The sequence below is a fragment of the Chelmon rostratus genome, chromosome 2, assembly GCF_017976325.1.
Source record: "Chelmon rostratus isolate fCheRos1 chromosome 2, fCheRos1.pri, whole genome shotgun sequence".
NCBI classification, from domain to species: Eukaryota; Metazoa; Chordata; class Actinopteri; order Chaetodontiformes; family Chaetodontidae; genus Chelmon; species Chelmon rostratus.
In genome coordinates, this window is record NC_055659.1 from 19856548 (window position 1) to 19879000 (window position 22453).

The 22453-nt window shown below is 40.0% G+C and overlaps 2 protein-coding genes and 2 non-coding genes across 4 annotated transcripts in view; 1 reads left to right on the forward strand and 3 right to left on the reverse strand.

Moving 5' to 3' along the window:
- vamp3 (vesicle-associated membrane protein 3 (cellubrevin)) lies at window positions 1-9073 on the reverse strand. Its single transcript, XM_041951110.1, has 5 exons — window positions 8961-9073; window positions 4417-4498; window positions 2310-2468; window positions 1732-1783; window positions 1-1014 (listed from the first exon to the last, which is right to left on the reverse strand). Coding segments are annotated over exons 1-5 (312 nt in total). The 5' UTR covers window positions 8963-9073; the 3' UTR covers window positions 1-997.
- ccdc3b (coiled-coil domain containing 3b) overlaps window positions 8240-22453 on the forward strand; it is a 22500-nt gene continuing 8286 nt past the window's right edge. Inside the window, exons 1-4 of the mRNA XM_041951098.1 lie at window positions 8240-8377; window positions 12985-13110; window positions 13193-13386; window positions 18388-18817. Of these exons, the coding sequence (XP_041807032.1) occupies window positions 13314-13386; window positions 18388-18817 (503 nt within the window). The 5' untranslated portion in view covers window positions 8240-8377; window positions 12985-13110; window positions 13193-13313. The remainder of the gene's footprint in view (window positions 8378-12984; window positions 13111-13192; window positions 13387-18387; window positions 18818-22453) is intronic.
- Window positions 14354-14426, reverse strand: trnar-acg. The gene has a single exon. It is a non-coding gene; the product is annotated as a tRNA-Arg (tRNA).
- trnar-acg lies at window positions 15172-15244 on the reverse strand. The gene has a single exon. It is a non-coding gene; the product is annotated as a tRNA-Arg (tRNA).

A 22453-nucleotide genomic window follows, 5' to 3' on the forward strand; every position in this document is an offset into this window, starting at 1 on the left:
GTGTAGCACTTTCTTGTTCTTTTTTTTTGTTTTTTGTTTTTTTAAGAATTTTACAGAGGTTTCTCTAGCCTTGTCAAGCTGCGAGGCTATTTGTCTGAGCATTTAGGCACTTATCTAATCACAAGCTTATTCTAGTTTTTCCTGTAACCACATCTCACCTGAAAGGAAGATGCACAAGGACAGGTATGATCAGGTGGTTCAACAGTGTGTTACTGGTCAGCTTTGTGTTGTTGGGTGACTGATGAAATTCCTCTTTATTAAATCCAAAATAATGTCTTACACAGAGAGTTTAATTAGCAATCAATCATGTGCATAAATAAAATAAGGCATTGGATCTCATCATTCTCTGGTCAACTTTAAGCATTCATGAAACGACAGACGAGCAAATCTTTTTAAAATGAGGGGGGAAAAATCCAAATATTGGCACTCTGAAAAGTACAAATGTGTATTTGTTGGAAAGGGGCATCTCTTCAATGATATGCAGGGATACTGACACAGAACAGCATATCTTTAAAGGCACTTCTCTAAGTCTGGCACACAAAATCAATGGCTATTAATAAAACATAAAAAATGAAAAAGCAAATATAACTTGAGGAGAGTTTACAACAATTCTTCACTTCCAGTCCTGAGGTTGGAGTGTGTGTGTGTGTGTGTGTATGTGTGTGTGTGAGTGAGTGTGCCTTGTCATACAGTCAAAGATGATGAATTTATACTTTTTTTTCTGGGTTTTGGTTGAGTTTGAGTTTAATTATCAGCTCGTTTCTGTATGTATGTTTCTTTGGCACTTGGTGTGGAACACACACGCGCGCACACACACACACGCACATGCACATACACACCAGGACAAAGAATGAAGATCCCCTGCAAGAGGGGACAAATGTTGTCAGTAGACAGTAATCGTGTGACCTTCCTCTGAGACATTAATTGTGCTGTTGCTCCTCTCCTCTTCTTCATCATCATCATTTCCTCCACTCCTCCTCCTCTTCTGTTTGCTGTTTTACGAGTAACTCCAAACTGTGAATTAAGTAGGAAAGAATTTTTTAGATCAGCCATGTCCAAACTATTCCATAAAGGGCCGTGTGGCTGCAGGTTTTCGTTCCAACCAAGGAGGAGCACACCAGGCTGGAATCAATTAATCAGCTGATCTCAGTCTTCAGCTGATAAATAATGATCCCTTGATGTTGATTGGTTGGCCTGGTGTGCTCCTCCTTGGTTGGAACAAAAACCTGCAGCCACACGGCCCTTTATGGAATAGTTTGGACATGCCTGTTTTAGATGAAAGATTCATATAATTAATTTCACAAAGGAAAGTCTATAAATGTTTTAGATTAGACTTTGTTAGATCAGATACGACTTTATCAATCTCACAATGGAGAAATTCACTCTTACAGAAGCTCTTCAGAACACACAAGGGGGGGAAGCAAAAGGAGGTGCAAATAAGAACAATAAGGTGCAAAATAAGAACAATAGGAAGAACAAGAACAATAAAAGTGCAAATAAGAACAAATGGAGCAATAAATTAAAATACATTTAATAACATTACATTTTATTAAGTTAAATAAACTTAACTAACAATAATATCTTAAATCTACACTCCACTAATCTACACTTAATATTAAGGGCTGTGAGCAGTAATTCATTTAAAATACCAGTGATCCTTTTGATGGAGCTGCAACAATACTGTCAAAACTGTCAATGACAAGCTTCTCAAACCACAGGCTTGATACTCACTAATAATGATGATGATGATGATCACTATGACAGCTATCAGGATGGCCCACATCTGAAAGGGATAAAGGTACAACAAATTCAGTGCCACAAACATCAACTGGAATGGAGATGTCTAGTTTATTTTATGCTATTCAAATTAAAATATTTGTATATACTGTATGTTCTTGGTGTGAGGAGGCTACAGCTTCAATTTCATTGTGCAGCTCTGTGTTGTAAAATGACAAATAATTAACCTTGATACCTTGACATTAATTGAAGGAAAACTCTTATCATTTATAAGATTTTTTTAAAATTCTTTTTCCTTTTTGCATGTTTGTTTCACCCCAGTTCGCTATTATAAATGGTATGTATATAATGTATGTTGTCAAACAATGTATCTTTGAAGCTGCTAAAATTAAACTATTGATTAGGTGAACATGAAGAGCCATTTAAGGCTTTTGTGAGGCTAATATAATTCAGACCACTTCCAGCCTAGACACTCCTAACATGAAGCTCATTTAAGATCAGTTAGTTATTTTCATTTACTGTGGGGAAAAGGGATGTGGGGGTTTTTTTGTGATCAAACTGTGTTTAGGCACCTTGCAGTTCTTCCACCAGTACTTTCTTTTCAGTTTGGCAGCACTGGTCTCAAACTGGGAGGCTCCAGCCTGCAGTGCATCTGCTCGGTCATCCAGTTCAGACAACTTCTGGTCACGTTCCAGCACTTTGTCCACATTAACACGCATAATATCCACCACCTACATACAAATACACACACAAGAACAAAATACTTGGTTTAATATTAGTGAGTCGGATTTTGTGGCATCTAGTGATGAGGTTAGAGATTGCAGCCAACTGAAAACCACTCTGCTCATTTCTCCCTTTCCAAGCATTATGGAGCATCTACAGCAGAGTCTGTGGAACAGGACCCACTCCCTATGTAGATATTAAGATCTTATAAGTTAAGAGCTAAGCTAATAGAAACAGAACAATTTTTATTTTCAGGTGATTATACACTAATTAGTTCTACCACAATATGGATTTTGCAATAACGTCATTACTGTGATAAAAGTTTTAGCATGTAAATGTGCTTTACTGTGGCTGCAATAACCTGGAGCCAGAGAGTTGCGCACATACTCATAGAACTGGAGTTACATCCAGTAACTATTAATTTCCTCGTTGTAACTCCAAGACTCCGGTAACAATAAGATGTGGAAGGTAACCTTAAGAGCAATGCACGCCAATTTTTCTGTTAACCAACACATAAGTCTTCATCTACTCACAGCATCCGATCATATTTCTTTGTTAAGATATGTTCTGTTACACTGTTACTAGAGTAAAAAGACAAAATCATGTTTTTAGTGGAGTATCCCTATAATTTGTTTAATACCGTGATACAATAATGTCAGATGATAGATAGATAGATAGATAGATACTTTATTCATCTCCAAAGAGAAATTAGCATCTCAAAAGGTGGACACACAGCTAAAAACAGAAAAATATTGTGAAATAAAGTTTTCACCACCACCAATGAAAACAATTATGAATATTAAATTCCATTTCTACTAACAGATCCCCATAAATTCTGCACACTATTTTGGATTAATAGAGGACAGAAACAAGGATTACAAATGCACCAATATACAGTACACACAGAATAATGACATCAGTGCTTTAAGTGTTAAGTAACCTCTAACAATGTTACCTAACAAAACCACCAATCAAGAGAGATCACACCTTACAAGGTAAAAAATATACACACTTGTGCTTAACAGAGTTTACTGACAGGGATACAGGTGCATACACGCCGTATCAAAGAATACACATAACCCATATGTTCCACTGATCCACAAACCCCACTATTGCCCCTCCTCTCAGACAGAGCGGCAGGGTGGGGAGGAGTGTGTAGGCCCATGCAGACCTTACATAACCCTAGTGATTACATAAACTTCTGACAGCCAATCACAGGCCTTGTGTGACACGCTGAGGTTAAAGTTCTGTGTAGGAGGGGCTAACATCAAGGAGGCCACAACCGAGAAAGAGAGTGGAAGAACAGTTTAGGGGATTGAGAGTAAAACAACAGGAGGGAGGAGACTCATCAGCCATTTTTTCCTGGTGGCCTCACTAAAATGGTTTTTAATATAATTTCTAAAAAATGGAGAGGGAATGGCCAATGTTCTCTCCCATGTGATATGACATGTGGAGGTAGAGCTACTGATTCCACATTGTGGTGATTCATTACACGGCTGCCAAGTGTTATGCAAGTCTCTGCGAGAGGCAGACGTCAAGGAAGAACGGAGTCATACAGAGTGGCTGAAGACAGAGAGAGGGGGGGAGAGACTGGAGTTTAATAATAACAGTAGACGAGGTGAGCGGAATGATGTACGCTGAGAAAGGTACACCAGGTAGAACTGCCTCTGAATTTAAACATGCCTTGCTTACATTGCATGATTTCAAATCTTTCAATAATAAGAGTCCAGTGACTTCACAAATAACATGCGATTGACTCTGACATAGGGCAGAGTGAAAATGGTGTCTTATGTGGGGGCTTTCTTTAAAAATAATAAATGATTATCAAGAACTTGTGTTGTATTTCCACTGTTAGGGCACACATAAATTAAGATTATTATGAATGCATTTTGGGGGATTATTATCAACATTATCCAGTGTTAGTATAGAAAGCAAGTAATCAGGGATGTATCATACCTCATCCACCTGGGCTTGGGTTTGCTGCAGGCGCCTGTTGCCTGACGCTGCACCAGAACCTTCTGGACCAAGTGCTGCTGACCTGGTGAAATGATAAAAAGTAGGCGTAGATTATCAGACTTTGGTGAGATTTCCCAAAAATGTATTTTGCAAACCATGTCACTCAATCTGCACCATCATATCATCATATTAAGAAAAATGTGACTGCAGTTGATGGTAAGTTGAAGGAAACAACCTAACCACAACTGCAAAAATCCTTTTTCTTATCACACTAACTCTCTTGTCAATCCCACAGCTAAACAATCTTTCAATGAAATTCAAAGCCATTGTCAAAAAAAACCCTAAAACTAAAAAAACAGAATTTAAAAAAAAAGAAAAAGAAAAGAAACCAGAAACTGATGTTTACACACCTGTGACTTTTTGGGCTTAGTTAAAGAAACACTGCAGCTGAAAATAAAGTCTAATGTTCCACCTATATAACAGCTATTTATTTCACAACAGTATATATATAAATAATGCAACAGAATTCAGTATGAAGGAAAATCTCTGAAAAAAAAAACAAACCAAAAATTAGGGCAGTAAACTAATTTAGCATCTCAACCTTCCTTGACACAGAATCCTCTCTTTTCAGGACATTAAATTATTCCATCAAATAAAATGCCACACTGTGTAAAATGTGAAGATTTGTTGTAAAAGGACATCTTGATGTTTTTCAAGCAAGGAGGGTTGACTCTGTGTCACAGGTAAATGTGTGCTACACAACACAACTTCTATTTTGAGGGAGGTCATGGGGAGGCCCATACAATTACATGATGATCAAAAGCTAAATTAGAATAATGCCTTCAAAACTTAACCTACCTAAAAAAAAAGTTGGTCATGAACACAAAAACTTCACATAATGTTGAAAATCTCTCACTGATACAGTAGCTCTATTATACTGAGTGGTCATTTAACTGGCATTACCCATTCTTGGGAAGAGGCGCAGCATTCTAGCTGTTTTTTTAATGTAAATATTGAGTGCTCATGCACTATTTTGTGCCTCTGCCAGTAACTGCACTCATCAAGGACACTGGTACGCTTTCCTTAGTATGAAATGTTCATGTCTGTGTGATGACTGAAGTGGAATTCCAAAAGATAAATCACATGAGAACTTTGGGTCATATACCTTAAGAATGAAGGGATGCCATGAGGTTTGCTGCAGAATTAATGCTTCAGTGTTTCATAACAGTCAATAACTGACAATGGATAGCTAAATTATGTGGAAAAATAAAAATAACATCATGCACCTAGCCCACCTCAAACTTCAAGCATGTCTCTGAGTTCATTTAAGTTTGTTCTTTCCCGACAACTTGTGAAGACGGTTCTGACAAATGACAGAAATATAAACCATGGAAACTGGAACAAGGAAAAGATCATGTTTATTTAGATTGATAATTTATTTGTGATTCCTAGATTTGATATGCATTCCTCGTCCTTGCAGCTCTGTTAACAGTGGTTTGCTACTGCCACCCTCTGACTCAAGACTGCATTGCTGTACGTTGACCACACATACCTTAAGATAGACATTAGATAACTAAAATCAGTAAGATGGTTGAAAGGTGTTTACATCGAACTGTAGAGATTATACAGGATTTATTATGACTCAGTAAAACAGAGTCAAATGTGGCAGCTTACAGCGTATACTTAGACACAGCCCACATTTAAAGGCAGCCAAGACAGCCAGAGATGGATCACTCCTTTTCCCTAACATGCAAAACAGTTACTGCATACCGCAAGTGGGCACACCCATGCTTACTAAACTTCAAAAACAAAACCTACAAAACATTTACCATGTTCAAAACATCTCTTTTCATCCCCTGTAGCAAATAAGGTTACAAATATAAATTGCCATTGCAGGAAAGGCACTAGCTTTATTATGCCTTTTTGAAAACCAAATTAAAATATCAGATTAATATTAAAGCAAGGTATGGAACAAAAGTGGGAGATAAAAAAGGGCAAAGAACATGATGCTAAGCAGTAGAAATTTATGTGTACACTGCAGACTAGATCTGCTTTGCACCGATTCTCACATGAGGCTGGCAAATTGAATCACCCCATCCCCTAAACTAACACCTATGCTGACTTTCTGACCAGGACACTGTTGACGGACTCAGACCCTTCCAGCCTCTCTCTTATTTCTCTTGACAGGGAGACAGTCTCTCTCTTTCTCCAGAAAGATGGTCATCCTTTAGTTTCAAGATTATACCAATAAGATGAAACTATGCTTATGTTAGACATACTGTATATTTGAGAAAGCAGAAACAGCAGTAAAAAAAAAAGGAGATGTTTCATTATTTCTGAGGCAACTTCTTCTTCCACTCTCTCTAAAGTCTGTTAAATTTACTGGGATAGAAAAGGTATCAAGAAGCAAGAAACTAGAGACATACAACAGATGTGGGAGCATGCTATCAGCTTTGGCATAGTATCAATATGAGAACAAACCTGATGCACATTGTCTGATAACAAAGTCAGAAAACAAACAGATTTGTTCAACAGTCGGTTGATCCTGCAACCTGGCTGTTACTTGCCACAGAATGGCCGAGACACTGTGCAAACATCACCACCAGCTACAGTGTATCAGAGTATATAAACATCTGTTTTTTCAGAGCTGACTGCTGCTGATGCATACAGCATAAGTCTAGGAGTGAGATACAAGAACTCATTTCATTCCAGTTGTCAAATGTCATAAGGCGACATCGCGGTCAACCCTATCGAAACTGCACTAACGTACGCTAGTAAGCCTGACCCACTTCATTTCCTGAGGAAAAACGATTGTGTTTCAAACAAACACCAAACCCAACCCAAGGCCCAATGAAGGCAAAGTTCCAAGTTTACAGCCACATGTTTTAATTCACTTTCCTGTTTTTGAGTATTTAATACCCACTGGGTTTCAGTTGCAAAATATTTTTCCATTTCCATCCACTATCTTTTTTTAGCTTAAAGGTGAAACATGCAAAATGAATAACCTCAAAAACACAAAACACGGCACCAAAGAATGGTGTAAATAACATGAATGATAACTCTATTCTACAGTACATGCAGGTGCTCCAGTGAATCATGCCAGGTGAGCCGCCTTGCACAATAACAGAGCCTTGAAACTGGCCAACATAAATGGACTGTAGCAATTATTTCAGTAACTAATAATTAAATTAACTTGCCAAAATGTCTGCTGGGTAAAATGCCTATTGACAACCACAGATTCTTGATGTAGAGGCACATCACTGTGCTTAAATTAAAAAATATTTTCACTTCTCCATTTAAAATAAATCTGTGAGCACAAAATGTTCATCTAATTGTAAATACAGCAGGACTTGACTTTTTAATGTCTCAAAACCCCAGAAGTGTAAGACGTGTTCACAGATGTAAAGCTAACAATCCAACGTCACAGCAATTGCATTACAATTTGTGTTATAGGAGTTAGTTTCCCTTTTATGTTTATCTGCTTATTTGTTGATGAAAATGCAAAATTAATGGGTCCAAATGGCTTAAAGCTTGCCCTGTGGCATACATCCATTCTCTACACCTTAACATCCACACTGTGACTTAACAACATAGGTTAAAGCGTTATGTCTGGAACTGCCTTCAGCCAGGATTAACATCAGCCAAACAAGTAGCATTCCATTATAGACAGATTTGATCAGGGCTGCAAAACAACCTTCGAACATCGAGTTCTTGATTTGAACTTGTCAATTTTGAAATACATTCCTGTAACTTAGACAGACTTACTGTGCAGGGTGGTACAGGGTGGGGTGGGAACAGATGAGGGGATGTGGGAGGTTAATGGGAAAGGAAACAAGGGATTTGGCTTATGATATATTTCTATTCTATAACATGACCATAGCTCAATAAACACTGCATAATAAATATAACCCACCTTAATTACTATATCTATAACCGGACAATTATTGACTACAAACAACAGGTAAGTTAGCTATCAATACGTTTCCTGTTCTAAACTGACCACTTGTTGTACTTTGCTTGTAGCTCGACATTTCCAATTACAGTTGCAACACTTAGAACCACGAACTTTACTTAACTACAAACGGTTGCAAGTTTGATTTGAACTGAATACATACACATAGGCAACGTTAAGTAGATCAGAAAACAGAAAAGCCGGACCCGGAGAGACGGCTAGCTTGTGACCATAGACGGCAAAACTAGCATGAAGCTCATTGTCCCACATTCATGTTTACGCAGCTGCAGTCATAAACAAGCATACCATGTTTGTTTTCATTCAGTTTATTGATTAACTAGCAAAGGGACGTTGACATGATTTATGTTAGGCAAAGTTCTAATTCTCGCTGCGACAGCTGTCTTAGCTAATGTTAAATCTCGAAAACTAAACGCCCTAGCACTTGTTGCATGCTAGCAGCAAAGTTTTGGGCGTTGCTTTTTTTTCTGTGATCCTGTTTCATCAAACTACCCGGAAGGCCGGCATGTTAGACAAGTTGGACCGAGTAGCATTTGACTTTTAAAAACGTTTGGTAGTAACGTAGTACACTTACATTGTGAAATGAACTTTCTGTGAACGACACCGCCGCTGTTCCTTGTCTGTATGCTAAAGCTAATGTGTCAAGCCGTAACAGTTACTGCTGTCGGTTGTTATGTTGCCTTCATGTGGTGTCGGAAATTATAAATGTAAAAGGTCTGCACATGACAATTCATGCACCAAGTAAAAGTAAAAGTGGGAGTTTCCCCCTTCTATTCGATATATCAAGATGGGATGACAGTTGACATTAAGACAGTATAGAATATAGAATGACGTTTAGCACGGGTAAAACCTAAATTGTAACGCCAGTTTCTATTATTGTTTTTTCCCTTATTCACTGTACAATAATGCACAAAGTGACTCTGTTTTACTTGGTTTCCCAAATACATTATCTTCCAAAAACCGGCTGATGTCATTTGGTACATTTTATTGGATTAAAAAGCTCGTATTTATTATTTGCTGTGTAAACGTATGAGCTTACGGTCGGCACTTGAACGCGACATTAAAGAGGCAGTAGCAAGTCGCGCTGTGTGCGTAGCTGATATTATTAACGCTGAACATTTGATAAGATAATAACATTAAAGGGAGCTCATTCTTGGAAATATGTGAGAAGAAGGTTAAAATAGAAGAGTAGCGCCTCAAATCTGTGTGATTTCACTTTTCATTCATTCATTCCAGTGACCGTTAGCAGATATGCGAGGAGAGCCCGTGATCAGCATGTGACATAACGCTACAGTATGGGAACTAAAACTTCACGTGTATGTTTTTAAGTTAGAAGAGCCCTTCGACGCGACGCACCATTTAAACTGGAGTAACTGGCGAGGTGTTGGTACTTGAGGAAGTTCACATGGACAAAAATGATTTCTATTGCTTTAGTTCTTCAAATGTGAAATGCTTGGAGCAGCCCCCTGCAGACTTGCAGTCCTCTCAACAGGATGACTTATAAATAGAAACTAGACGGAGTACAATGACATTCTGTGTCTCAGAGAACATCCAGAGTTCACAAATCTGACTTAACTGCAACAGGCTTAAGGTCAAGGCATGAGCTGCTGTTTTTCCTGTCAGTTTTCCACAAAGGCGATTAATCAGTGGGTCAACTGAGTGTGTGCAAATTCCCTGGATTGTTTTAACCAGGAGATGGACCCAACTCTAAAGAAATCAACGAAGCATACAGGACACACAGGTCCAGATTGCAGACCAAATGACTACACATGGGTTTGTTCACAAGCCTCTGAAAACACCCAAGAGACAAATTATGCATTTTGTACACACCCTGTGACAGCATGAACTTGTAATTACAGTTCAAAATGATGAATGTGGGTTATGAGTTGTTTTTTGGAGCACTGGAAGGCAACAATAAAGAGGCAGGATAGCTTATCAACCTATGTGGATACTCTGTGGTACTTTGACAATGAGTTTTACTCATTAAAGGGAGTGATCCTGTCTCGTGTCAATTTGTGGATAAACATCCATCCTTCATAACAACCAGACAGGTAACAGATAAAAAACAACCAAATGGAGAAGTCACTGATGATTTGAGTATAAAAATGTAACACGGTAACCAGATCTCAACCCAAATGAACACCGATTGAAGAGTTTGGACTGATAGTTAGATACCAAAATCATCAAAACACCAAATGAGGTGATATCTTTTAGGAGGTCAGTGTTCATCCCTTCAGTGGATTTCAGAGACTTGGGGAATCTAAGAGCATTGAGCTGTTCTGGTGGCTCATGGCAGCCCAACATCTTACCAAGACACTTAATGTTGCAGTAGTCTTCCTTTTAACTGTCACCCATCTATATCTATCATTTTCTACAAAATGAGACAACATGAACAAACATGAATATGACACATTTATTAAAATAAAGTTCCCTGTTGAGAGTGGTTAATTTGCACTTAACATACAAATTCAAATGTTAGCTATAATATACAAAACAATTGATCTAATTTTGCTGTACTTTTTAAGCTATTGAGAAAATTAAATACACCTATATATATACCTATATATATATATATACATATATATATTGAAACTGTGTTTACAAGATGTTCTCAGTTCTATTTCCTATTTCCAACTTACTGAGTCATACCAAGTAACAGCATCAAGTGTTAAACTTAAAACAATAACAAATGGAGGCAACAGAAAAATCTTCCTTATCGCTATGGTTAATATGCTAACTTAAAAGAAAGGAAATTAGGCATGCAAATGAATCCTTGAAACATGTTTTTATCACATAAATCCTGTGTTCCGTGGTTCATCTTGGTGATTATATTTTATATTTATAATGTAATGCGAGTTGACTGTGAGCCAACAACAACATTGCCGCCTTTTGCTCTCCCTTTGGGCTACATCCCAGATCCTTCATCCAACACACCGTCCCCTCCAGGGCTCTGCTGCAAGACAAGAGTGGTTTTTAAGCTTTGTTGTGATGGTTTTATTCATAAATAATAATAGGACTTTTAACATAATGAACTTAAGATTCAACAGCAAACTATTACAACTTACGTAGTTTATTTCCTTCTGGGCAGCACCTCCATTATACAGCAGGTTGGAACTCTCCTCCTACAAATAAGTTGTTATATTTATTCCAAATTTAGTACACTGTGCACAGCAATATTAACTCTGATTGCTAGCAGTATCCATGAGGTGTGTTTTTCAGGGCAGTACTCTATTAAAAAGGTCTACAGCACGGTTTTATGTGCAACAACATGCACCTAAACGTCCCACAACATGACAGAAACCCTGGTTGATCACATTCCGTCTCTCTGCTGGCTTTCATGGCGGTCATCTGATATTTGCAGCAGGTGCACTAAGTAACAAAGTCGATGTTAATGGCCTGCCTTCACTCTGTCTTCAGATTGCAAGCCTGGTATGTAAGATCACAGTAATGGTAAATGCCTCAGTGACTCGCTTGATTCAGTTACACCTTACCCCTGCCGAACAGAGGAGGGCCTCTCAGCTCTTGAGTGTGACTCCGTGTCTCTGGTAATGGTCTTTATTCATGATGTTTAGTTTCATGTAGAAAAACTCCCCCTCTGTGCAGAGACCCAGCAGCCCAAACAGAGTGATGGCCCACTTTTCATTGAAATCTTCCTGTTGATATCTTCTGTAGTTACTGACATTGTACACTTGTTTTCAAAAATAACAACTTGCAGAGAAGAATTCTGTGTGAAGATTTTCAGTAAGTATTCTGAAAAAATCAGATCTGTGGTTTGAAATGTGGATATTTTTTATGTGCTTTTAGTAGAAAGTAAAGATTGACCTGAATTAGATCGAAGTGGAATATTGAGAGATAATAAGTTAATAGAAAGTTTGTAAGGAAAAACATTATTAAGACATACAGTGATTTTTCAACACGATTGTGTTTCTTCCAAACCCCAAAACAAATCAAGACTACTTTCATGTCAATTTAAGCAATTCCAGGTTTTGAATCTTGAAAATAACAATGACCAGGCTCTGGTTTGTCAGAGTGAAAGCTGGGCATCCACATCCACAAGTCGAAGTAGCAAAACCACAGTGTAGAAATGTTCTGTTACAAGTAAAATTTTTACTTGAGTACAGAAGTAACAAAATATAGCACAAAAGTGTAAAAAGTAAAAGTACTCATTATGCAGAATAGCCAATTTCAGAATTGCAAATATTATTGGATTATAATTATTGATTCATTAAATCAATAATTAAAAGTGTGTCTAATTCAAACTAGTTTATATACTGCCAGGTAGTATAATCAATCATAATACATCCTAATTTATTAGTTAATTGTTGTTGAATATTAGTTATATTTTGTATTCATCTGAATCTGTAAGCAACCACACACTTTTTTCTGTCAGATAAATCTAGTAGAAAAGTGGAATATAAAGTAGCAGAAACTGGAAATACTCAAGTAAAGTACAAGTACCCCAAAATTGTCCTTATAATATATATATTATTATATATTATTATATAATATAATCCTTATAATATGCTTTTAAAATATGAAAGAAAGTACAATCGACCGAGAACTTACATATTCAACAGCCACCTCTATCATTTCTCCAGCCTCGCTGACCTCTGTGCTGCAGCCTCCAGGAAAACACTCTGATGCACGCTTCTCTCGTACTTTTTGAAGGAAGTCTGTCGCTGTCGATTTTCTCAGCAGTGCTATGGCATAAACAGGTGACACAGGTATGTTCATGTCCCAGATAATAGCAGAGAGTTTGAAATATCAGTCATACTCTGTCTTAAAAGCATCTCACCTCCCTCACAGATGTAGGGCATCATGAGCATCGCAGTCAGCAGTGTTGCAGCCATGTCCTTCACGCAGACTCACACACTTGAGTGTTGTGCCCCCTTGCTGCTCCTGGCACTTTGTGTTTGTCACCTGAGAAATGTCCACGCCCACCACCGTCCCAGCAACATTCCCGAGGGGACAACAACCATCGGATGGATTTGGACTGAGCGGTAGGGAGGGAACAAATGTGTGTGTGTGTGTGTGTGTGGAGAAGACATCATGACTATCACTACTGTGTTTTGAAAGGTTTTGGAGAGCGTTGAGAAAAATGTTTGTGCCATTTGCATGTAATCCCTAGAATAGCTTTTGGTTTGGAAAGAGTTTCAGTACTTTGAAGATCTATTCAAAATGTAGAAACTTTGTGTGACAAGTAACTGTTGTTGCAGTATGAAGATTTATGATTCACTATGACTCACTATGATGGAATCCAAACAGAACAGAAAAACTGTAACTGCCACCGCAGCATTCAAGTACAGTGGGTAATTCCAGAGTTCAAGCAATGGAACTTTGAACAATGAAATTATTTAATTTTAATTAAATAATTATCAGAATGGCCTCAGGGGAAATCTACACCCAGTGCCTGTAATTGTATCAAATGTTCTGCAAATAGTGCTTTCTATGTGATAGTTCAACTGAGTGATGAGAAGCAGAAATTATGAAATATTAAGTGAGTGGATTTTGATATGATGGCATCAAAGCATCTAAGTAATGGAGGCCAACTGTACTTAAACTCTCAAGGCATTAAGGCCTTGATGCTTGATAATGCTGCCACCTAGAGGTATATTCGTTTTTATCTCAAATTACCTGTGACTGCATGGGATCCATTTCTGTATCACCCATATTAACGTATATCAGTATAGTTACTGAAGCACTCAAACTTGCATAAGAGTCCAATTCCTGTTCAGTTTAGTGAGTCCTATAAGTAAATCGAGTGAAGAACTGCGATTTGTTACAAGTAAAATACACGGATCACTAAACTTGACGTGCATTTTTGGCTATCTGTCAGTGCACAGTGCTGATTGCTAACCAAGTACTTCCCAACGTCATCATAACCAAATACAACGGAATTCTACGATATTACACACAATGTAAATATAGAAGAGCGAAGTGAACGTTCTGCATAAATGGAAAAAGAGCCGAGCCAGCCAGGAGTCGAACCTAGAATCTTCTGATCCGTAGTCAGACGCGTTATCCATTGCGCCACTGGCCCGCCATGAACATCGCATTCATATATTTTTCAATTTGTTCCCGCTTACAGGCTCTTTCTCGGTATCAGAATCACATCATGTGAGTACTGCCTCTTCAATCTGTGGCCGCTGACTTTGGGACCTCTCTGACACAGTGTGCACACACATGAGAGTTAAATGTTTCAACCGTAGAGGAGAGATGTAACAGGCAATTTAGGATTACTGCGTTATACAAAAAATGGGAAAATTATTGTGCTCCACTCTAACTTGTGATACCATGTTATTTTCCGGTTTTAACTTTGCAGACTTTTCAGTAAAATTTTAAAGGCTGCAGTAAGCGATTCTGGAAAAAGACAGCTGATTGTTGGTAGTAATCTGTCCAGGTCATGGTTCTAAGCAAGAGGTAAAATACCCGAGACCTCCCACCTGTCACTTAGAACTGAATAAGCTTCATGAATGAGAGGCGAAACATCTTCTAGAACTACACGCAAGTCCAGTTGCCTTTGGAAGCACTTAGAAACAGCAGGTTGTTGAGTCTTATACCCTGGTCGTCAAATAAAGGCGATTTCGCTTTCACCAGACCGTCAAACACCTTGGCCTGAGCCACCAACCCAAAGCATTGGACCTTGTAAAGCCTGCAACTTTAACTCTGCGTGCTGTTTAATAATGGAACAGGAACTAATTAGTGTACTTCACGTTGGTTTGATAATGGCCCCTGTTCATTTGTAAATTGTTATCATTCTAGTCACAACAGTGACTGTGAAAAGTCGAGCCAGCCAGGAGTCGAACCTAGAATCTTCTGATCCGTAGTCAGACGCGTTATCCATTGCGCCACTGGCCCACACGAAATAATGCTTTGCCCTGAGTGATCACTATGGGGCGGCCAATCGAGAGCCGCCATTTCCATCTTTACCCCCGGCCAATCGCGGCTCACCATTTCCATCTTTCGGCGGACGGCCAATCGCGGCGCCTCATTTCCATCTTTTCCCCGGCCAATCGCGGCTCGCCATTTCCATCTTTCACCGAGGCCAATCGCTGCCGGCTTCCGCTCCAGTACGAAAATAAACCCGGCAACGGGAGCCGGCCGCAGTGTTTACGTCTGAAGCCGCTTCAAGTGTCCCGGTCCGCTTCTGCTGCTCTCAAGTTTCATACGCCGACATAAAGAGGTGAGCTGCTGCTGCTGGCGAACGTATTTTATATTTATTTGATTTTGACGACGAGCTAGCTAGCTTCATTACGCTGTTACGCTATATGACGATCGCTTTATTGGCATTACTGTCGTTGCATAACGTCACTGTCTTGGTGCACGACGGTGCAGAGAGTGTCGCTGTTAATTACTGTCCCTGTCTGTGTAGATTCAGATAAAATCACATATAGCGACGCATAATTATAATCCTATTTCTAGCGTGCAATTTCAGTCAAGTTAAATTTAGCTGGTTTTCCTCACAAAACAATGCATAAACATAACGTTTTATTACCCTCATTGTTCTTACAGTAACGTTATACTGTTAGAGCATGTTCTCTTGCAGTTCTTCTTAATATCATTATTGTGTTTATGATGATGATGATTATAATCATTATCATCCTGGAAATAGTGACACAATGAATGTCTTTTAAATAACCAAACACAACAAATTAACCTACAGTTATTGATCACATGGTTACTATCTGAAGGCAACAGCCTGAATCTCCAGCTGTATCCCCCCGGAGGGCCTCCACAGATGAACCAGGACTGTGAAGCTGCATCCCTGGTAGTGAAGTCTCCCTCACTGCTTTCAGCCACTCAGGGGACCTTGTCCACTGTGTCAACATCTACAGCGTTGAGATGCTCGGGAGGAAGCGGGGCCTCTTTTCAGCCGCCTGCTGTTTACTCTGGTCAGTTATCATGATGAGGTTATTTTTCTTATCCAGAAATACAATAATCTGATGCTGTGACAAGTTACACTCGGACAGATGTGTTATTTTTCTGCCTGTGATATTGTGTGTTTTCGATTTTGCTGTACTCTTATATTTATCAGGGTGTGGAATAGCGCAGTGTCCCAGGGATGGACCGAGTGGACAGCCTGGCAGAGTATTTGATCGGGCTGAGGACTCAAACTGGACAAACACCGAGCAACCAGCAGGCCACCACCATCAAAGCCCTGTACCACTCGCTGCTGACAAAGCAGCGAGTGGCATACACTGCATGGCACCACGTGCGGCTGACAACAGGACGCTTCAGTTGTTGTAAAAAAGAAACCTGAATTTAAACCAGGTGTGGAGGGCATGACATGTTGTGTCTGAGCATCAACAGGATCCCCTGCCAAGTGGCCAGACTGTTGTCGTCTCGTAGAGTCCAACTTTGTCAGACTCTGTAACATTAAGAGCCCTAAAAAACGGGCAGTTAACCTCTGACAAGATGGACACAGATTCTCAGAGACTACAGCAAGATCAGGCAGCTGGTCCTGGGTAATGGTCGGTCATGCACAACACTACCCTGCACTTGTTTGATGTGAATCAGACAGTGGCACAACAAGCAACTGACGAGGCAGAATTGTAGTATTCTGCTGCACGAGTCAACCTGCCTGCTGCCTCTATTCCTGCTGCCCCTGTGTCTCTCCCACCTGTACAGCCACGCCCCACAGCCTGCTTCTTCTATCAGCCCATTGCTGTAATAATTTAATTATCATCCCATGTAACGGGTCTGGTATTTCAGGAAAGTCAGCATTACAGAAATAACATATTGTATATACTGACAAATAATGTGTTTTCCTGGCAAAGTGTGTCGATATTGTGTTTTAGTATATATATATATATATTGTAGAGCAGTGTTTTCTAGCTTTAATTATTATAATTTGTATTCAGTTTATTTATTAAATGTATTTTCTATATTTCTTTAATTAATTTGTGTGTGTGTTATGGTTACAATTGGGTGCAAGAGCGAGAATTAAGGTGTATATTTTCTAATAAATTTGAAATATATTTCAAATATATTTATATATTTACTAATGAATTATTTCTACTAAACATCTGTAGAAATAGGAGTCAGGGAAAGTTAAGCTTTTTGCAAACTCAAGTAGACAATGACATAACAAGAAAGGAACCAAAAAGTATTGCAAACAGTACCACATTGTACAGTCAGCTAGACAAGGCAGATGCATTGTTGCAGTGCTTTATTCCATTCGTTGTTAATTAGATTGTATCCTTAAATTGCATCTATTTCTAAAGAAAACACACAAAGTTACATGTGTGTATGTGTGGTTCTCAAATGTTGCTATTCAAAATAACCCAAGTTTCTATTTGTGTTTTCCTTTTTAAGTGATTTTTGAACGATTCATAACACTTTGTAAGAGTTCAGGTGAGTGGAGATATGGTCCATGTTGGGATTGAACCGGCGACCTTTGGAACCAGAGTCCCCCTACTGTACGCCAACAAAAATGCACGTTTGGACGTATTTCTCAGTGAGCATAAAAACTCAGTCCTATAACTTCCGGCGGCTCAAGCTACATCCCACTATCGTTACTGTACTTGCATATTGCCACTAGAGGACGCCAGTCCTCTGGCGTCCTCTAGTGGCAATATGCGTGGCAAAATTTCAATTCTTAAACGTACTCTTATCGTTTGCTGTAGAGACCTCAATGCTTCGGGGTTTTTTTTCTTTTTGTATTGTTTCCTCAAATGCCACCTCAAACTTTTCGGAAATTTCACACGCAGGCCTGAATGCACACTTTTAATTTGCTCCTCCCGCTCTCATTTCCAAGGTGACATGTAAAGTTTTTGCAGGGGATGCTGGTGTGAATGGGCTGGTCCACTGATCGCAGGTAGTGTGGCTGGAGGAGGGAGCGGAGAGCAGAGAAAGCACCAGCCGTCCGGCGCTCTTTTGTTGTTTAAAAACCTTTGTTTAATTGGACTTACTGTGATTATTAGTTGAGTCAGCTTTGGTGGAAGTATCCGCATGGTGTGAGGGCCCTGCAGTCTTTTTCTTTCTTTCTTTTTTCTCCTCAGCTATTCCATCAGCAGCATCGTGTGCGTCTCCCCGTCCGTCAGACCCACAGTCGTCTCCTCTCTGCCGGATCATGTGGATTACTTTGGCGTTTATTCTGGCAGCGGTCGGTCCTGGTGGGAGCTGGGGATGTCAGCTGCCCCACGACTGGAGACCGCAGACAGAAGCGTGCCGTGCCGAGCTGGCGCAGATTATAGTCTTTGCCAAGGTGCTGGCACTGCACAAGGAGTCTTACAGTGTGTACAACTACCTGCCGTGGCAGTACGACACCGACCTGTTCTTCTCCGCCGAGATTGAGCTGCTGTGCGACCAGGCGTGGGGCAGCATGCTGGAGGTCCCCGCCGGCTCCAGGTTTAATGTCACCGGCCTGGGATACTTCCCGTGCTTCTCCTACAGTGTCACCAAAAACAACAACTACTACTTCTTTCTAAGGTGAGAAACCCAGGTATTTGCATATTGATCGAATCAACCATCAAAGTGATTTATTCTCACAGATGCATTAAGTTTTACATTCAGCCAGTCCACTTTTATACATCAGTTAATAAAGTTATAGAAAAACAACTTTTTTATTATTAATTTCTAAAAGGAGAAAGATCTGTCCATTTTGGCTATGTGACTGTTGCCCGGAGATGACATGACATGGATGACCCGCTTGCGCGCTCTTGTCCAAATGTGTTGCAGCAGCAAACCTCTCTTTGTTGTTGCAGATCAACGTGCACATGCACATGAGTCATTTTCTGTTTCAGATAAAAGCTAATGTTGCACAAATGTCACTGGGTGCTTGAGAATCTGGCACCAGCTTTGTCAAGTTTTGTAAAAGGCAGCTTGTAAACGGAGCCAGTGAAGAGGCCAGTGTCAGGACTGCCTCCTCTTTATGGGAATTCATTACCATGAATGGCAAGAAGTTGACGAGCGAGCGTATGATTTTATAGGCGCTGACTGCAAAAGCAAACGACACGCTCTATTTCAATCTCCATCAACGTGGGAAACAAACGGCCGAGTAATGTCAGGCATGTGATGTGAAGTTGTCTTTGGCAAAACTAAATGTCACACAAAGGATGGAGCTCCACCATCAGTCCCTGCTGCACACTCCAGATATCCAGTTATTTACTTCATCCATCAAACTGCAAATTCAGTGCAAAGCATGTTAAAGCTGAACACGAAAGACCAGGAACTGAAATGTGCATTTTACAGTAGTGTTAATTTATTTTGGGTTAAATCAAACAAGGCTGCAGTCTGCCTCTAAATCTCACAATGAGACACTTGAGTTATGTCATCATTGGTTTAACTGTCCATCCCTCTGAGCTTGGAACCTCTTTGACACAGTATACATCTATCTATGAGAGCTAGATATTTTAAACTGCAGGAGAGATCAGTCAATTAAGTGGTTGTTAACCATTGGGGAATGTCTAAAAGGCAATTAAGAATCATCCTTACTCAATATTAGTAGTATCAGTAGTCTGGTCATCCAGAAGGCCAAACATTTGGAGCAAAGTCCACATCCAGTGCAGATGTGATGTAAATGTATTTTCATAGGTCATATTACAAATTTTTTCAGGTGTTTATTTAATGGTGAAGAGTTGAAAGATGTCAGAAAATAAGGACGAGAGAGGAGGACTGACATTTAACTGAACCAGGGATGTTGTCATCACCGTGTATTGCATGTGTCTTAATCACTGGTTGGCCAGGACACTCCAGGAATGTATTTTCTATGAGTATAATGGATTGTACCTCACCTCCTCTCTGCGTCTGGCTTGTTTCTCCAATTGAAACCAGCAACTCCTCAGACCTGCAGAGATCTTTCATGAAAGGCAGTAAAGGGGGTTGAATCAGTCGTCGGCCAGTAAGGGAACATTTGCAGTGGAAAGCCGAGGATTGGCAGCATCCTCACATATTCTCATTTAATCAGTGTCTGTCCGTGTGATTTCACGTTAATGACATATTTAATAACCTGCCAAATTTTCTGCTCAGATTCCGAAAACGTACATGGCAGGTTAATTCTTAAATGTCTGTGTTGGACAGAAACAACAGTGTTACTCAGGAAACGTCTATTGCATTCCAGCCAGTGTAATTACAGAGCCAGTCATTTCCCAACAGCTTGAAGGTAAACCTACAAAGAATTTTCACTCAGGGGAGTTATCGGCACGCCGACGGTTGGTGGGACCACCTTTTGTCTTGCTGAAACACACCAGTGTGCCGCTCGATGAAGGGGACGTGTGCTGACAGGCCCTGGTGATATTTCCCTCATATTCTGCCTTTTCTCTGAAACAGATGAAGAGTTGGATATTCAGAGGGGGGCACTGAACAGCATTCCTGAAGTGTAATGTTTGGCTGTCCCATATGAGGGTCTGCAGCAGGGCCAACTACAACACTGTTCTTTATGGCATATGTTACACATCACATGCACAGAGTCACACTCACATGTGTGTATTGCTGACAGCTAAAAAGACTTTAAAGATGAAATCACTAGTTAATTAGACCTCCAGGGACGGCTTTGCTGTCCCCCGATGTGACGGTGAAAACATCCGGCGTTATCCCTGTAATCAGCCAGGCGACCACCATCGGAAACTTCCTGAAGCTAGAGTCAGAACAGGGCTCCGTTTGAATGCAGACCTGATTATAATTAAGACGCAACAATTGCTCCAGTAAACCAAAGCAGTAATCTCCTCTCAGTGTTTACCGGGGGAATAATGGAGAGAGCGACGCACTGAAAATACCCCCCAACATTCGCAGAAGTCTTTAGCCCACAAAGGATGTAAACCAATGGGAAACAACACATATAGTTGAGATGGATGGGATGAGACACTGTCAGGGATAACTCAACAAAATCCAGGACTTTTTTCCATGGTGGCCCCTGATCTTCAATCTGTCAATCCTTGTCTTAACAAGATGGAGATGATGCTCCTATGGCCTGTAACTGACTGCTAACAAAAAAATAATAATAAGATCTGAGTACCACACTTGCTTTTTTTTGTCAGAGTTAGATGAAAAGATGGATACCTAAGTTGCATCTGTCCATTTCATACAATGCTAGTGCTAGCTTGCTAGCTTAGCTTAGCATAAAGACTGGAGACAGGAGGAACCAGCTAGCTTGGCTCTGTCCATCTTGCTGTTTTAGACATCAGTTTCTGTACAGAATAAACACAGGACACCTGACGTGCTGATTAGCTTTAGTGTTGCTGCTAAGCAGATTTTTTTTTACCTTTCCAGTCTTCATGCTAAGCTAAGATAACCATCTGCTGGCCTTAGCCTCATATTTACTGTAGAGATGTGGCAGTGGTTTGATCTTCTCATCAAACTCTATTCCTTCAATTTATTATTCAACTACTGGTATCGAGATGTATCACACTCATTTTCTGTGGATCTGTCATGCTGCATTGCACTTTCCATAATGAAAGTTTACCTGGTGTGTTATTTGTCAACACCACACCCAAATATTAGAGCAAACATCAACTTTCGTGAAAATTGCCCATCAGTTGGTTGAAAGCATTGAGACATAGCTATGGAAATGTCCTGCTCTGTGGCATTCCCTAACCACGAGAGTCCCCGTCATAAACCTGAAACAGATCAGTGTAGAGTTTCAAAGGAGGGCTGTTGTGGCCGCTCTGCAGCACCGAGACCCAGACACTGCACGAACAAGCCAAAACTGAGAAGTTCTCATCGCCGTCTCCAGCGGACGTCTATTTCCTGTTGTAAAAGCACAAACACCACTATCTCAGACCAAAATAGTCTTTCCAATCAATCATGAGTGTAAGCCTTCAGGATGAGGCGAATCAGAGCATAGCATGGAGAAAAATGCAACAGAGGACCTCCCTCAGGACCTTGAAATGACACAGACTGAACGTTTTGCCTGAGCCATGTAAAAACCTCCATCTGTATCTCGCCGCTGGAAGTGTTTTTCACTTCCACAACTTGATTCCAAACTTTAAAGCAGGTGAAAAATCAACTGTCACTCAGTTTTTGTAACATCTCCTGTATGGAATTGCACTGTGTTACATGTACCAAATGTAAAAAGGGTTTTATGTCACAATTGATGTGCTCAGTGTATTTTTTCTGTGCTCTATTTAG

Excerpts from the sequence above, each read along its gene's own strand:
- vamp3 (XM_041951110.1), bottom strand. Across the intron at positions 2,469-4,416 it reads CCCAAGCCCAGGTGGATGAG|GTGGTGGATATTATGCGTGT; the intron begins GTATGATACATC and ends ATTTGTATGTAG. Across the intron at positions 1,784-2,309 it reads ACTGGTGGAAGAACTGCAAG|ATGTGGGCCATCCTGATAGC; the intron begins GTGCCTAAACAC and ends TATCCCTTTCAG.